Consider the following 17,220-nt stretch of genomic DNA (forward strand, 5'->3'; position numbering starts at 1 on the left):
GGGGGGACGACAGGGAAACAGGACCCTAATTCTCCGCTGGTCTGGGGCGGTGGGCAGCGGACAATGCCAGGGTAGCGCAGGGTAAGAGGGAGCGCATGTGGGGGGGGCATGGACAGAGGGGAGCTGGGGTGGGGCAGGGGGGAAGGATCAGGTAGAAGCAGGCCTGTGGGGTGTCTCAGGAGGAAAAGACAGACCCAAGCCAAGCGAGCTGGACAGACGTCTCTTGTCCGCCTGGCTCCGGCGAGGGTGGTGCACTGGGGATCCCTAGCTAGAAAGGTAGGGAAGCCAACGGTCTAAGGGCAGGGGGGTGAGATAGTGAAAGAGCTGGAGCGAGAACCCAGGAGTCCTGGCTCCCAGCCCCCCTGCTCTAACCCACCAGCCCCCACAGAGCTGGGGAGAGAACCCAGGCGTCCTGGCTCCCAGTCCCCCCTGTTCTAACCCACCAGCCCCCACTCCCCTCCCAGAGCCAGGGATGGAACCCAGGAGTCCTGGCTCTCACCCGTGCGCCCCACAGCTCTGAGAATATTTTCTTCCCACTCCCTATGTGGCCAGGACTGACCCCACTGTGTCCCCTCCTGGCTCCAGACAGCAGGTTACCCAGATTGTGGGGCTGGGGGGGAGGACTGGGGGGGGCGCTGTGGAATGGATTCCAGGGGCGAAGAGGCTCAAAAACAGGCCCAGCTCCGGACCGAAGGTCGCGCTTTAATGGTAAGAAACAAACATTTCTCTCTCCCCAGAAAGACTGGCTAGAGAGTGAACTCGAGGCAGGGCTGGGGGAGGGGAATGGACATTTATACACCGCGGGAAGGGGGGGCGACAATATACAGAGATATAAAAAAATATACGCAGAGATCCATCCTGCTATTTAACATGAGGGGTGGGCAGAGATACGGAGGGCCGGGGGCAGGCGTTAAAGGCAGCGTGCCAGGCCTGGGGCTCGCAGCGGACACACCGAAGGACTGGGGTGAGGAGACCCAGGAATTAGCATAAGATCAGACCGTGACCTTGCCCCCCGTGGCAGTCTGGGGGTGGCTCCGGATGGAGCTCAGCTCAGCCTCCAGCCTTGCCCCCCCGCCCCACTCAGTGGCTGGGAGGCGGCTCATCCCTAGCACCCAGGTAGCAGCTTTCATCAGAGAAACCCAAGCCCTCCCTCCCCACACCTCCTCCTTGGGGCAGCACCATGAGCTCCACTTTAGAGGGGGAAACTGAGGCACGGACTGACCCATGGACTTGCCTGGTGACACACAGGGGATCAATGACAGAGCTGGGGATAGAACCCAGGAGTTCTGGCTCCCAGCCCCCACTGCCCTCACCCCTAGACCCCACTCCCCTCCTCCAGAGCCAGGGAGAGAACCCAGGAGTCCTGGCTCCCAGCCCCCTCTGCTCTAACCCATGAGACCCTAGGCCCTCCACCCCGGTGAATATAATCCATTAATGTCTCAAGTAACTTTCCTTCCATGTGGTGGGGAGCCCCAGGCATGAAATAGGGGGTGAGGGAGGAGGGAACTCAGGTCATTTTCACAGTGTTACCCAAATCACTTTTCTCATGGCTGATCCATGCCCCCCATCCATCCCAGTGCCCCTGCTCTTGTCCAAGTCCATCTCTTGTGAGCCCGGAGTCCAGATGGGGTGTGAGATGGATACACATAAAACCAACATCAAAGTGTCTCTCCTTTCAGTTCAGAAGTTCCTTCTCCCATTGGGACAGGGGAATGAGGGAGAGGATGGGGGACGCTGACTGACTGGTGGGTTATTTGGTCAATTGCTGAGATGATTGGTGGATTGATTGGTTGGTCAATTGGTTAATTGATTGTTCCACTGGTTGGTTGAGTGGTTGATTGGTGGCACGATTCTTGACTATTCCATTGATGGGTTGGCTATTCGATTGGTTGATCGTTGACCATTCCACGGACCAATCGTTTGGTTGATTGTTGACTGTTCCACTGGTTGGTTGACTGGTCGATTGGCAGATTGATTCGTGACTAGTCCGCTGATGGGTTGAAGGGTTGCTTGGTTGATTGTTGACTGTTCCATGGGTCAATTAGTTGGTACAAAACTTAGTTGGCAGGTCAATTGGTGGATTGATGGTTGATGGGTCCATTGGCCAATTGATGAGTTGGGCCGGGGGACGCGGGGGGCTGACTGTTGATAGCTCATTTTGTCAGTCAATGGGCCAATTGTTTTTTGGTGGTAGATTGATTGTTGATCAATTGACAGGTTGACTGACAAATGGATTGACAGGTGGGTTGGTGGATTGATTGAGGGGCTCATTAATAGATAGACGTATTGATGAGTTGACCAGTCAACGGATGGGTGGGTGGATTAGGATTCCAGAAATCCATACAGACAAGGAGGTGAAAATTAGGATCAAACACATTGGGCTTTCCATTGAAGGTAGGATCACCATCCTCGGAGAACCAGTACTGCCATGGGGAGGGGGCCAGCTGGGGGGTAAGAATAAGTGAACAAAAGAAAAGAATGAAAGGAAGAAATGGTGGAAGAGGGGAAGGGAAAGAGAGCAGGAGCAAAAGAAAGAGAAGGGGGAAGAGCATGAAAGAAGGGTGAGGAAGAAGGAAAGAACAAGAGAACACATGCAAGGGAAGAGGGGGATGGCTGAAGCAGGGGGGGCGTGGATGAAGGGATGCGGGACCAGAAAGATGGATGGGTGGAGGGAATGGGGGGAATGGAAGGGAGCTGAGCCTCCTCTCCTATAGCCCAATCTCATCATCCAGCTCATCATCAAATGTGTATCCATGCCCGGAGCCTTCCTCCTCCTCCTTTTCTTCTTCCTCCTCATCCTCCTCCCCTACCTGGGGAGCCGCCCCATGGCCCAGCCCCTGTCCCCCCACCGGCCTCTCTGCCCTTACGTCCTCGCTCCGGGGCTGGTCCCCGCACTTGTCCATGACCCCCAACACCTCGTCCAGAATGGATGGCCCCAGATCCAACTCGAAGGAGAAGAGGGACTCGGCGTGTTGCAGTTCCCCCTCCCAGCCAGCGGGGTGCAAATCCGGGGCACCAGGGCCACCCCCCAAATCAGCCGGGCTGCCGGAGGACCCCGAGAGGCGGCTGGGGGACTGAGCCGGTGCCAAGGCCTCGGTGGTGGGGGGCAGCCCGTTGGCCTTGGGGCCCCCGTGGTTGCTGAGAAAGGAGGTGTCCCCGAAGGCGTCCCCGCCCCGGCCGACGTGCATGGTGTGCCGGAAATCCCCCAGCGGGGCGCTGATCATGTCCCGGCCGATGCGGGGCCTCTTCTTCGACTGGGAGATGGGGGACTGCTTCAGAATCGGCATCTGGGGGGCACACAGAGAGAGACATGGGGGTCAGGGAGACAGGATCCCACACCTCTAGGGGGCACCAGCTCCAATCCAGGACTGGCTGTCTCAAAGGGGGTGAGAAATGGGGCACGGGGCCTTTCCCCTCTAGGGGGCGCTGGCTCCCATCCGGCCCCAGGGTGGAGACTGGATGTCTCAGGGGGGCTGGGAATGGGTGACAGGAAAAGGGTTTCTCTCCTGCACCCCCATATCTTAGGATAAATAGGGGTCTCCCACTAAGGGTGTTGATCCCAGGCAAAATATCCCCCAACCTATGACATGGGATTATTTCAGAGGGGGTGGAAGGCAGGACTCCTGGGTTCTCTCCCCGGCCCTGGGAGGGGAGTGGGACCTAGTGGGTTAGAGCAGAAGGAGGCTGGGAGCCAGGACTCCTGGGTTCTCTCCCCGGCCCTGGGAGGAATGGCAGGGAGGATGTGGCTCTAGCCCAGGCCAGTGAGGATTGAGAGGGCCGGGATCGAGGGCTGGACAGCTGGGACTGTGGGGGGAGGAGATATTTCCTGTCCGGGGGAAGTGAAGTCAGTTTCCTCTGGCTGTTCTCCCTCCAGCCAGCTGGGAACCCTGGCTTTGTTCCAGATCAGAGCTGGCAGGGGGAGCTCACATTGGGGATGAGGAGAGCCCAGGTCGAGCAGGCAATGGGGGGTTCCAACTGGGGGCAGGGACAGCTGGGGGGGGCAGGGGATTGGGGGGAGGCAGCTGGACAGGTTGCGGGTTGCTCTGATGTAGGGGGTGGCAGGAGAGGGCCAGATCAGATGGGGGGGAGTGGCTGGACAAGGAGGGGTACAGGGTGGCACAGAGGGGGAGCACTGGATGGACAAAGCAGCCCCCTCTATCAGAACAACAGCTGGAATCCAGAGCAGCTGGGCTGGGGTTCCCCACCCCCATGAATGGACAGGGAGACCCCTCTGTCTGTCTGGGACTGAGGGGGGGGGGTGTAATGGGGGGAAGGAAAGAGAGATGAAGGTGTGAGTGAGAGAGAGAGAAGAGAAGGAAAAGGGGGAAGGAGGCAGTGACTAGGGAAAAGAGGGGCTAGAAGGGGCCTTTCTGGATGGGGATACAGTGAGCGGGGGGCGAGGAGCAGGGAACCCCCACCCCACCTGGTTCCCATGAGCCACCACCCCCTACCCCACCCCCAAGCCGCTCCCCTGGGGAAAGGAGTGGGGTGGGGAACCTGTCTGACCAGATTCCTGCTCCACCCCGCTGCCAGGGGACCCGGATCCAGGTTGAGCCCGGTGCCACAACAAACAAGGGGGCTGGGAGCCAGGATGCCTGGGTTCTCTCCCTGGCTGTGGAAGGGGAGTGGGGTCTAGTGGGTTGGAGCAGGAGGGGGCTGGGAGCCAGGACTCCTGGGTTCTCTCCCTGGCTGTGGAAGGGGAGTGGGTCTACTGGTTACAGCAGGGAGGGGGGGGTGTTGGGAGCCAGGACTCCTGGGTTCTCTCCCTGGCTGTGGGTGAGTCATGCTGGCAGTGGGATCCCAGCAGGCAGCAGCTGGGAGGGGATCTAATGGGTAGGGTTGATTTAGGCTTCTGGGGAACAATGATTCTGCTGGCGGGGGCAGGGCAGGTTTGGGTCCAGCCCCATCCCCAACAAGCGGGAACAAGAGGTACAACCAGTCCCTGGGAGCCGAGTCAGCAGGGCTGGGAGGCACGGGACAGAACCCAGGAGTCCTGGCTCCCAGTCCCCCTCCTCCACTCTAACCAATAGACCCCAGACCCCTCCAAGAGCAAAGGAGTGAACCCAGGAGTCCTGGCTCCCAGCTGCCCCCCCCCAACCCCCGCCCACCGCTCCCCTCCCAGAGCCACCTCTAGCTCAGAGATTCCCTTCAATGCCCCCCATTGCCCCCCCCCACGACAGTGCCTAGCAGCCCAGTCATGAGCCTGGCCCCCGCAGTGCTGGGTATGGAACGTTACTAGGTGTATTACGGTAGCGCCTGGGAGCCCCAGCTCTGGATCCCCATTGCGCTAGGTCCTGCACACTGTTAGGTGTATTACGGTAGCACCTAGGCGCTCCAGCTCTCAACCGTGACCTCATTGTGCAAGGTGCCGTGTGTTGTTCATTAGGCGAATGATAGTCGCACCAGAGCCCCCCCCGGCATGGCCCCACGGTGCCAGGCCCTGTACCTTTTATTGCTATTAGGGGTATCGTGGTAGCCCCAAGGCACTGCCCCCCTCTAGCCCCACCAGCTATGCGAGAGGGGGCAGTGCCTTGGGGCTACCATAATTTCATTGCTATTAGGTGCATTACAGTAGCCCCTGGGTGCCCCAGGCGCCAGGTGCTGTACATTTCATTGCTATTAGGTGCATTACGGTAGCCCCCAAGCACCAGATGCTGTACATTTTATTGCGATTAGGTGTATTACGGTAGCCCCTGGGGCGCCAGGTGCTGTACATTTAACTGCTTTTAGGTGTATTACGGTAGCCTCCTGGGCGCCGGGCACTGCACAGACCCAGAACAAAGAGCCCATCCCTGCCCCAAGGAGGCGATGGACGGACAGAAGAACGGGGGTGGGTGCACATGGCGAGGCCCCATCAGCCAGCGTGACGGGCAGGGCGCTCAGCGCCAGGACCCAGGAGAGACCTGACAGCTGCGGCTCCAGGGGTGTTTACGGGGAGCATCTCCCCAGGGTGTGGGGCAGCCGGGGAGCACCCAGGGGCAGCTTGCCCATTACCCAGCAGGCAACAGCAACAGGGACCCCAGGCCCCTCAGAGAGGGATGGGGAGAGGATCAGGTGGGCGGACACCATGGAGAAGGGGAAGCCAGCAGCGGGACGCAGAGAGGGGACGATGGGACCAAAGCAACAGGCTCGGGGAACGCTGCTGGAACGGGTCTCGGCTGGCACGAGGCACAGCCCGGGCGAAGGAAGATGCAAGAATCGGGGTGCGAGAGGCGGAGAGTTTGTGTGCGGATGGATGAGAAGGGCCTTGGCCTAGAGATGTCCAGCCCGTGGGTCTAAGGCAGGGGTGGACAAACGACGGTTTACAGGCCGGATCTGGCCCGCCAGTCGTTTTAATCCAGCCCTCGAGCTCCTGCTGGGGAGCGGGGTTGGGGGCTGCTCCTAGCGGCTCCTGGAAGCTGCGGCACGTCCCTCCTCCGGCTCCTATGCTTAGGGGCAGCCAGGGGGCTCCACTCTGCCTGATGCCCCCGCCCTAAGCGCCGCCCCTGCAGCTCCCATTCGCCGGAAACCACGGCCAATGGGAGCTGCAGGGGCAGCGCCTGCGGCCAGGGCAGCATGCAGACCACCTGGCCGCGCCTCCACGTAAGAGCCAAAGGGGGGACATGCCACAGCTTCCAGGAGCCACTTGAGATAAGCACCGCCTGGAGCCTGCATCCCTGAGCCACCCTCCCGTGCCCCAAACCCCTGCCCCAGCCCTGATCCCCCTCCTGCCCTCTGAAGCCCTCTGTCCCAGCCCGGAGCGCCCTGCTGCACCCAAAACCCCTCGTCCCCAGCCCCACCCCAGAGCCTGCACCCCCCAGCTGGAGCCCTCCCCTGCCCTCCGCCTCAGCGCAGAGCCCCCTCCCGCACCCTGAACTCTGCATTTCTGGCCCTACCCTGGAGCCCTCACCCCCTCCCACACCCCAACCCCAATGTCGTGAGCATTCATGGCCCGCCGTACAATTGCTATACCCAGATGTGGCCCTTGGGCCAAAAAGTTTGCCCACCCTGCTCTAATGGTTAGAGCGGGGGGGGGCAGGGAGCCAGGACTCAGCTCTGGGAGGGGAAGTGGGTCTGGTGGGTTAGAAGGGGAGGCTGGGAACCAGGACTCCTGGGTTCTCTCTGCGATCATCTGCTCTGACCTCTTGTGTCACACATCGAAGGGCCCTGAGCGGATGCCTGTTCACTGTAGAGCCGAACCCTTGGGAAGTTGCCCCAACGGGTCATTTTCCTCCCCCTTAAAAAAAAAAAAATCGGCCCCTCGTTTCCCATCGGGAATCGTTGAGCTTCAACTCCCAGCCGTTGGTTCTGCTTAGCCCTCGGGCCGCTAGCCGCCTGGGCCAGGCCTCAGGACGCGGGCCGAACAGCTCGGCGAGGTTTCGGCCCGCAGACAGAGAGAGGCCCGAGCGACACCCATGTTACGGGCCAGGCGAGACGGGTCGTGGTTGCAGCCACAGAGAGGAGGAAGGGTGGTGGACTGGGTGAGGTGCGGGGGAAGATTAGGAACTCAGCAGGAGCTGACGGCTGGACATCCACGAGGAGACGAGGCGGGGACGGACGGAGACAGCTCTGCGGGAGACCCGACACCGAAGGAGCTAATGGGATCCCGGGCTGTGTCCCCAGGGGAACCTCGAGTGCGAGCAGAGAGGGGATTTCACCTCTGGATCTGGCCCCGGGGCGACGCTGTCGGGACCCCCAATTCAAGGAGGACGTCGATCAATTGGAGACGGGTCAGAGAAGAGTCACGCAGACGATTGGAGGGTTACAAAACCTGCCTGGGCGTGAGAGACGCCAGAAGCCCACCACTTTAGCTGAGCAGAGAGAAGGTCCAGGGGGGACTTGATCCCGGGCTACCGGTACCGACGTGGGGGACGAATATTTACTAACGGGCTCCTCGGTGGAGCAGAGGGAGATCAGACCCAACCCCATGCCTGGAAGCTGAAGCGAGACAAACCCAGCCTGGGAACACGGCAGAAGTTTTTCCATGCTGAGGGGACTTAACTGTCGGGATAATTAACCAAGAGACGCGGTGGATTCTCCTCCAGCCTCTCAAAGACCTGACCTGGATCAGCCAGGACTGAATTCGGGGCAGCGCCATGGGCTGGGTTCTCCCGGCACTCTGCGAGCCGCTCGCAACGGGCCCTGTCTGGCCGTGGGATCTAGGAGAGTGGAGAAGAGGCCGCTGGGCTGTGGATGAGCTGGCCTAGAGATGAGGGAGATGAGAGGCGACCGAGGACGGAGTCTTGGGGAACCTGCCCCCAAAAACTGGAGGGGGCCAGTGGGAGGATCCTCCAAAGGAAACACTGAAGGAGCAATTAGAGAGGAAGGAAGAGAACCAGGAGAGGCCAACTAGAATAGAACCCAGGTGTCCTAGCTCCCAGCCCGCCCCTGCCACTCTGACCACTAGACCCCACTCCCCTCCCACAGCCAGGGATGGAACCCAGGAGTCCTGGCTCCCAGCTCCCCGCCCCCGCTCCAACCACTAGACCCCACTCCCCTCCCAGAGCTGGGGATGGGACCCAGGAGTTCTGAATCACCCACCATCTGGCCCCTTAGCAATGAGATTATAGCTTCTCCCATGGGATTTTCATGTTTCCATCAGAGAAAGTCTATCGGATGAAGTGTGGTCTACTGACATGAAGGCAGGGGCTGGGAGCCAGGACTCCTGGGTTCTATCCCTGGCTCTGGGAGGGGAGTGGGGTCTAGTGGTCAGAGTGGCGGGGGTGGGGTGGGAGCCAGGACTCCTGGGTTCTATCCCTGGCTCTGGGAGGGGAGTGGGGTCTAGTGGTCAGAGTGGCGGGGGTGGGGTGGGAGCCAGGACTCCTGGGTTCTATCCCTGGCTCTGGGAGGGGAGTGGGGTCTAGTGGTCAGAGTGGCGGGGGTGGGGTGGGAGCCAGGACTCCTGGGTTTTACTGCAGTCTCCCAATGACTCTGTCCGGGACCAAGAGGTGTAAGGCCCCCTTCTCCTTGTTTTAGGCTGGTACCAGTAGCACCTTGTCTCAGGGTTGGAGCCCCTGCTAGTGAGGGCTGTTTGCTTAAAGCTCCCACCCCCACCCTGGCCTTAAAATCCAAACAATGGTCAGGTCTCCCGGCCTGCCTCTAATCTTATCCAACCCCCTGCAGATTGGAGGGATGAGCCCTCCCTGGGGTTGGGCAAGACATATAGGATTATAGCACATCCACAGAACCCACTCCCAGTCCAGGGCTGTGGAGAGAACCCAGGTGTCCTGGCTCCCAGTCCCTGCTGCTCTAACCCATTGGATCCCCCTCCCCGAGCCAGGGAGAGAACCCAGGCATCCTGGCTCCCAGTACCCCACCCCAGCTCTAACCTGCTAGACCCCACTCCCCGCCCAGATCCAGGGAAAGAACCAAGGAGTCCTGGCTCCCCGACCCCACTGCTCTAACCCACTAGACCCCACTCCCCTCCCAGAGCCAAGGAACCCAGGAGTTCTAGCTCCCAGCCGCCCTGCTCTAATCCACTATACCCCCTGCCCCAAAGCCAGGGATAGAACCCAGGTGTCCTGGCTCCCTGCCCCCCCTGCTCTAACCACTAGACCCCACTCCCCTCCCAGAACCAGGGAGAGAACCCAGGAGTCCTGACTCCCAGTCTTCCCTCACGTGCTCTAACCACCAGCTTCCACTCCCCTCCCTGACACAGAACCCAGTAATCCTGCCTCCCGTTTGCCCCAACCCCACACGCCCAAATTTCCCGCACGGCGGCTCTTCCTTTACCTCGACCCACTGGCTCGGTGATCTCAAAGCATCCGCTATCCCCTCCGCCGTCATGGAGCCGGATCCCCTCTGAGGCCGCCGAAAAGAACCCGGAAAAAAAATTCCTTTACTCACCCTGTACGAATCCCAAGTCCGGAGATCAATGAGTCACGCACAGAGCAAGCCAGAGTCTCCGTCTTCCTGTTTTGTAATCCAGAAATGGAGCTCGCTTTCCCGAGGCCAATTCCACCGCCACCCAAGCCCGCGTGGGTCCGGGGTTTCGCTCTCTATCCGGTCATTTCTCCGCACCCCGATGCAAACGCGCCAAAACTCTCGGGGGTGGCCGGCGAGTGGCGGCCTTTCATTTGCTCCCCGGCGTCCTTCGCCCTTTTTTCTCGTCCACTCGGGGTTTCTCTCCTCCCTCTGGGGCGGTGGCGGCTGGATCTTTATTCACCTGGCTCCAAAAACGAGAGGCATAAATAAGCTGGGGGGGGAAAACCTACCCACGCCGCTCATCCAAATGTACACACAGCGCCCGCCTCCGCTTCAGACCCCAGGCCGCGGGCTTTGCCGGGAAAGTCGAGATCCAGAAGTCAAAGCAAATATTATCCCATGGGACGGCGGGGGGAGGGGGGGGAGAGAAACCTGCACAGGCCAATTTATAAAGTTCATTGCATTCCTGAACTTCCGGGAGGTGCGAGTGCCGATCGGCTCGGGCCGGCTCTGTTTGCAGACAGGGCCGGCGAGCAGCTAGGGGGCTAGGCACAGAACAACTTGACGGTGGGGTCTATTGAAAAACGAAGCCGCGCCCAGCGGGGTGCGGAGGGGAAGGCAAGCGGTGGGATCTATTTTATAATACGGGGATGGCAGAGCGAGCGGTTCCTAGCGGGGCGGGATGGATGGATCAGGGGAGGGAGCAGTGTGTAGGGGGATAGACAGCTGCGGGGGGGGGGGGTGTATGGAGAGATAGAGGGGTGTGGATGGGGATGGACGGATAGGGGTTGTATGTGTGGGGATGGAGGAAATAGATTTAGATAATTTAAAAGTAATTATTCCCGACTGATCTGAAAACGACTTTAAGTTACGGCACTTATTTAAAAATATGTGGATAGATAGAGGGGGTTGATGAGGATAGATAGATGGATGAATGGATAGATAGAGGGGGTTGATGAGGATAGATAGATAGAGGGGGTGGACAGGAATGGATAGACAGAGGGGGGTTGATGGGGATGGATAGATGGATGGATGGATAGATAGAGGGGGTTGATGGGGATGGATAGATGGATGGATGGATAGATAGAGGGGGTTGATGGGGATGGATAGATAGAGGGGGTTGATGGGGATGGATAGATGGACGGATAGATAGAGGGGGTGGACAGGAATGGATAGACAGAGGGGGGTTGATGGGGATGGATAGATAAATAGATAGATAATGTTTGACCGCGCTCCACAAGGACCAGGAAATGCAGAAACTGACAGAAGTCCCCAGGACGGGAATGGGGAAGGCACGGGGCAGTTGGCACAGGCCCAGGGGAGGGCTGGACGGAGCAGTCAGCCGCGGCAGCGGGCGCATGTGAAGTTCCTCGAGGGTTAACGCCGCCAGCGGATGGCTAAGAAACACCGTCACCAGCTGCCCGCTCCAAGGGATAAAATAAAAGAGTCGGGATCAAATTAACTCGGAGACCCAGTTACAGCGTCAGTAACCAGTCAAGGGACAGAATCAAGGTTGCTCAGATAAAGCAAAGCAAATTGCTGCCTAGCTTAATTGTAAGCACATCATGCCCGCTGCATGACAGGCAGGGGCCTATGACGCCCCCAGCACAAGGAAGGCCCCCGCTTGTGGTCAGGGTCTGGGCAGCGGCCCGGTGCGACGGGAGTCTTGGTTTGGGTCGCTAAGCGGAACTGGGACACGAGGAATCATCCTAAAACCAGACCAAAGCCAGCCGAAAAAACAGTAAAATCACAAATCACGCGCACAGCCAAACGGCAAACGAGTCTGATGGCAAGTAAGTTATAAAGCAAACTAGGAAAGAAGTCAGAAGTTTCACGGCAAAGCCAACAATGGCAAGCTAGCACGTAAACAGGAAATTAGCAGGAAAGTTATATAGGAAAGCAGCCACTTTGCAAATAGCTCATGGAGCAAATAAATAAGTTATACAGCAAAGCAGCAAACAAACAACTCATTTGCCAGTTTGCGACAGAATCTGTTACTTCGTTGCTCTTTTGCTAATACGTTAATAATCATAACAAATAATTCACATGTTCCTTATTTCCTAGATCGCTCGATATTTGCTGAACGACGGTTTTGCTGTGTAATCGACTAGCCGATTCGCTAGGTATGGGCTAGCTTGCGGTCTGATTTCTTGGCTCTAAGACTCATTGGCTAGATTGGTTTCAGAGGAGCCGCCGTGTTAGTCTGTATCCGCAAAAAGAACAGGCTCCTTAGAGCCCAACCAATTTATTTGAGCCTCAGCTTTCCCCGAGCTCCAGCTCACTTCCTCGGACGCACTGGCTGGATTACAGCATAGCAAACACATCATACAGCAAGTTCGCAAATGAAGTATATAGCGAAAGAGCGACCATATTCTGTGGCCACTAAAAGCTATCGCAAATGAATAGCGAGAGAAGAAAGGAAAGGACCTGGCGAAGGGGGAAAGCAAATCCGAAAGCAGCCCATAAATGACAGGGCCAGACCACCAGAAAGCTGGCAGCTAATACCCGCATGACTGGGCTACTGTTATCAAATAATAAACCAGCTCCCGCCCACACCTGTGTGACAACAGCGGGCGCCTGCCTGGCATCTCACGGCCAGATGGGCAGGTTTCGAACATGCTTAGAACATGCCCGGGACCGTGTGACCCAGGGCAGGGTGGGGACCCAACAGGGGCCCCGCCTAGACCATGGCAGGGCCGGGGCAGCTGAGTCTGGGATGGGGCTCCTGCATCCCTGCCCTCACCCCACACATGCCTGTGTGTGTCCCCAGTGCGCCCGCCCCCCGCCCACCAAATCTTCCCCAATGTCTCCTCTCTCTTTCCACCCAAGTTTTCACCTCCTGCCTCAGTGAGCTGAAGGAATATTTCCCCTTCCCCCCAGCTGTGCCCCACCCCCCAGATCTCCCACTCCTGCCTCCCACCTCTCAGATCCCCCACTCCCGCCCCCCCCAGCTAGGATGCCCCCAGCTGCCAATCCCCCCTACCCTCAGACCCCCAGCTGCTTCCCCAATCCTGCCCCCACCCGCAGATCCCTCTCTGCTGTCCCCCATTCACTAGATCCCCCCCAGCTGTCCCTCCTACCACCATCCCCAGATCTTCCCAGCTGCCCCCAACCCCATCCTTCCCCAGTTGCCTCCCTCCTTCCCCTCACTTCACAGATCCCTCCAACTGTCCCCACCCCAGATCCCCCACACTCAGACCCCCAGCAGCCCCCCACCCCAGATCTCCCACGCTCAGACCCCCAGCTCTCCCCACCCTCAGCCCCCCAGCAGCCCCCCACCCCAGATCCCCCACGCTCAGACCCCCAGCTCTCCCCACCCTCAGCCCCCCAGCAGCCCCCCACCCCAGATCCCCCAAGCTCAGACCCCCAGTTTCCCCACCCTCAGCCCCCCAGCAGCCCCCCACCCCTCTCCACCCCAGATCCCTCACTCTCAGACCTCCAGCTCCCCCCAATCCTGAGCCCACACCCCAGCTGCCCTTACCGTCAGCCCCTTGGCAGCTCCCCCACCCCAACTGCCCCCCACCTCGAGCAGCAACGTGCATCCGCAGTGGGGCGCTGGCCCGGCAGGGCGGCCCCCTCCGCTCCGCTCCGCTGGGGTCCCGCAGCGCAAGGGGCGAGAAAGTCGGCGCCTGGCTCAGAAAAAAAACCTCTCTCCTGTCAAGGGTTAAAGGGGCGTGGCCCCTCCCAGGCCCCGCCCCCTTCTCCAACTCTCTTCTTAAAGAGACAGACAGAGGCTCGAGGCTGGTTTTTTTTTAAGTGAGAAGTTCCAGGGTGGGGGGGAATTACCGCCCCCCTTTCCCGGGCAAAGCTTGTGTGAAGGAAGGAACGGGGAAGGGGAAGGATGGGGAGGTGGGAGGAAATGGTGGGAATCCCACACCAGGGGGTGCCCCCCCGCGCCCCGCCCCAAGCTGGAATTTCCTGAAAGGGGGGGCAGGGGGGCGTCCCAGCCAGTAACAACTTCCAGACCCCGTGTGAGCCACGGGGGGGGAAGGGGGAGTGGGAGGAAGAAAGGGGGGGTGTATAGGGATAGATAGATAGATAGATAGATTAGATGGAGAGGGATAGATAGAGGGGGTGGTGGGGGCGGATGGGGATGGATAGCTGCGGGGGGGAGGGAAATAGCGAGAGGGGGTGGATGGGGATGGAGGGGGGAAGGGGGCCGATGGGGGATGGATAGATAGATTAGATGGAGGGGGATAGCTAGAGGGGGTGGCGGGGGCGAATGGGGGTAGATAGCTGGGGGGCGGATAGGGATGGAGGGGGGAAGGGGGGATACATAGATTAGATGGAGGAGGATAGCTGGAGGGGGTAGCTGGGGGGGTGAATGGGGATGGAGGGGGGGCGGAGGGGGGTAGATAGCTAGAGGGGGTGGATGGGGATGGGGGGGCGGAGGGGGGTCGATAGCTGGGGGGGAGGGAGATAGCTAGAGGGGGTTGGATGGATAGATGGGGAGGGAGATAGCTGGAGGGGGAAGGGGGCGGATGGGGGATGGATAGATAGATTAGATGGAGGGGGATAGCTAGAGGGGGTGGCGGGGGCAGAGGGGGGTAGATAGCTGGGGGGAGGGAGGTAGCTAGAGTGGGGCGGATGGGAATGGAGGGGGTGGCGGGGGCGGAGGGGGGTAGATAGCTGGGGGGGGAGGGAGATAGCTGGGGGGGGCGGATGGGGATGGAGGCGGGGGCGGGGGGGGGAAGACCGATCTCTCTAGCCGGTCCCCCACCACCCGGCCTCCCCCACCCCCGCCGCCCGCGGAAGGGGCCGGAGTCCTTGCGGCACCTTCCAGGCGAACATTCAGCGGTCGCGGCCCCGCTCCGGGGGCTCGGACCCCGGCTCTCTCCCCGGCCACAGGGCTCACGGTCCAGCCGCTCAGCGGCCCGGGCGGACAGCGGGCCCACAGCCCGAGCCCTGGCAGGGGAGTGGGGTCTAGTGGGGAGAGCGGCGGGGAGCCGGGACTCCTGGGTTCTCGGCTGGGCGGGGTCTAGTGGGGAGAGCGGCGGGGAGCCGGGACTCCTGGGTTCTCGGCTGGGCGGGGTCTAGTGGGGAGAGCAGCGGGGAGCCGGGACTCCTGGGTTCTCGCTGGGCGGGGTCTAGTGTTTGCGGGGGGGGAACGGGGGGACATTTCTCCTTTTCCCATCGCAGCGGCTCTGGATCCCGCGGCAGGAAATGCAGCGGGGCCGGGAGAGGGGGGAGGCGCCGGGTCCGCCCGGCTCCCTGCCGCCAGCATCTTACGGGGCGGGGGGGGGGGGGGCTGGTAATTAACCCCTGCGAGCCAGGGAAGGACCAGAGACGGGCCGGGGGGGATCTGGTGCCCAGCTCTGTCAACGCAGGTAACAGCCTTACTACTGCTGCTGCTGCTGCCAGCGCAACCAGCCTGTCCTGCTCCAGCACTGGGGGGGGGGGGGGGGACGCCCTTCCTCCGGCGGGGGTTCGGGTCTCACTGCCCCCATACGAGGGATCACCGAGATACACAGCCGCTCCCAGCCCCTCCCCCTCCTTAATGCCCAGGTGTCAGCCAGACCCGCCCCCGCAGACAGTCACACCTTGGGGGGAGGGACCCAGACGGGGTGGGGTTATTGTTTAGTTAATTAAGATAAAGTGGGTGAGATACCCACCCCCCTCCTCACTACATTAGGCTTCTAGGGTTAGTGGTCAGGGTGGGGGCTGGGAGCCAGGACGCCTGGGTTTTCTCCCCGGATCTGGGAGGGGAGTGGGGTCTAGTAGTTAGATCAGGGGGAGGCGCCAGGACGCCTGGGTTCTCTCCCCGGCTCTGGGAGGGGAGTGGGGTCTAGTGGTTAGATCAGGGGGAGGCGCCAGGACGCCTGGGTTCTCTCCCCGGCTCTGGGAGGGGAGCAGCGTCCAGCAATCCAGCGGACACCCAGCTGGGGAGGGGGCCGGAGCCTGCGATCTGGCCCCCTGTGGACTCGGCCGCATCCTGCCGATAAGCAACAGCTGGAGTTCATTTCCGGACCAGGGCGGCCCCCTCCCCCCCATTCTGTCCCTCCCCCTTCCCGCCCAGGGTACGTGGCCCTGGCGATGATTTGGGGAGGGGGCGGGGGCAGCATAGACCAGGTTGTGAAAGAGACGCCAGAGCACAGAAGCCGCCAAGCTCCGGGGGCTGCCCAGGATTGGGACCTGCCCCCCCCAGCCCCATTCCTGGGGGGGGGGGAATTGAGACAGGGAGGGGAAGTGGGGGGGGTGCGGGGTGGCTGGAGGATTGATAACTCCTCATCTTCTGTTTCATGCCCCCCCCGGAGACAAGGGAAACCAGCATTCCCTGTGAGCGAGGGGTCCCTGTATACCCAGCCCCTGCGCCCCACCCCAGAGCCAGCTGCATCTCAGTGCCGGGCCAGGGGTCCCCATATAACTAGCGCTCCTGGCGAGGGCCAGAGCTCTCTCCTGGCTAGCCCCTCGCTCCCAGGCGAAGGGCAGCAGTGGTTTAGCCTGGTTCTTTGGCAGCAGCCTCAGTTGTTTGTTTACACACCCCCGCCCTCCCAAAAAGAGAAACAGATCAGTAGCTTTTTGCTTCTGGCACACGGTTCCCTAGCACCAGAGCCCAGCCCCCGTTCTAACCACTGGACCCCCCCTCCCCTCCCCTCCCAGAGCTGGGGGGAGAACCCAGGAGTCCTGGCTCCCAGCCTCTACCCACACCACCCCACGCCCTCATGCAGGCCACCAGCACCCCAAGTTGGCCCAATCGCCCAGGCCTGGCGCCAGCTCAGTAGGGCAGGCTGGAGATTGTTCCAGACTTGGGGGATCAGCTCCAGGGGCCTGAGGCTCCGGTGTGGGGGGCAGGGCCAGGGGGGCAGGAGAAGGGGCAAGGAAGGTACCTCTGTGCCCTTGGATTTCCCCTGCCCAGCTCAGCCACCTCCTGCCTCTGAATCATCAGCGCAGGCCCAGCCACGGCTGGAGAGACTCACTCCTGTTCCTCACCCTCTCCCCCGCCCCCCACAACCCTGCTGGTGCCCCTCACTCCCGACCCACAGCCCCCTGCTAGCCCAGCCCTGCCCCCCGCAGCCCTGCCGGTGCCCCTCACTCCCGACCCGCAGCCCCCTGCCAGCCCAGCCCTGGGCTCCCCCAGTTGTCCTGGTGCCCCTCACTCCTGACCCACAACCCCCTGCTAGCCCGGCCCTGGGCTCCCCCCAGCCCTGCCGGTGCCCCTCACTCCCGACCCTCAGCCCCCTGCTAGCTAGGCCCTGGGCTGCCCCCAGCCCTGCCAGTGTGACAGTGGAGGGAGATTGAATGAGAGAAGGAGAAGAACGAAGAAAACAGGAAGGAATCCTAGGGTCGGAAGAGATAGAAAAATAATGGAGGGAAAGA

The 17,220-nt window shown here is 60.8% G+C and overlaps 1 protein-coding gene across 3 annotated transcripts; it reads right to left on the minus strand.

The window, feature by feature from the left end:
* Nucleotides 1-639: 639 nt before the first annotated feature.
* On the minus strand, nt 640-13,550 carry CDC42EP5 (CDC42 effector protein 5). Of its 3 annotated transcripts, none has more exons than XM_078850164.1 (3): nt 13,427-13,550; nt 9,826-10,144; nt 641-3,287 (listed from the first exon to the last, which is right to left on the minus strand). In XM_078850164.1, exon 3 carries the CDS (start codon nt 3,285-3,287, stop codon nt 2,709-2,711), a length of 579 nt encoding a protein of 192 aa, XP_078706290.1. In that variant the 5' UTR covers nt 9,826-10,144; nt 13,427-13,550; the 3' UTR covers nt 641-2,708. The 3 variants fall into 3 exon arrangements, with proteins under 3 accessions (XP_078706289.1, XP_078706290.1, XP_078706291.1); XM_078850165.1 differs by having other exon boundaries at nt 9,826-10,148; XM_078850163.1 differs by lacking the exons at nt 9,826-10,144; nt 13,427-13,550 and adding an exon at nt 9,712-9,816 and having other exon boundaries at nt 640-3,287.
* Between the last annotated feature and the right edge of the window lie 3,670 nt (nt 13,551-17,220).

This window comes from Lepidochelys kempii, chromosome 23 (assembly GCF_965140285.1).
Source record: "Lepidochelys kempii isolate rLepKem1 chromosome 23, rLepKem1.hap1, whole genome shotgun sequence".
In the NCBI taxonomy this organism is placed as follows: domain Eukaryota; kingdom Metazoa; phylum Chordata; order Testudines; family Cheloniidae; genus Lepidochelys; species Lepidochelys kempii.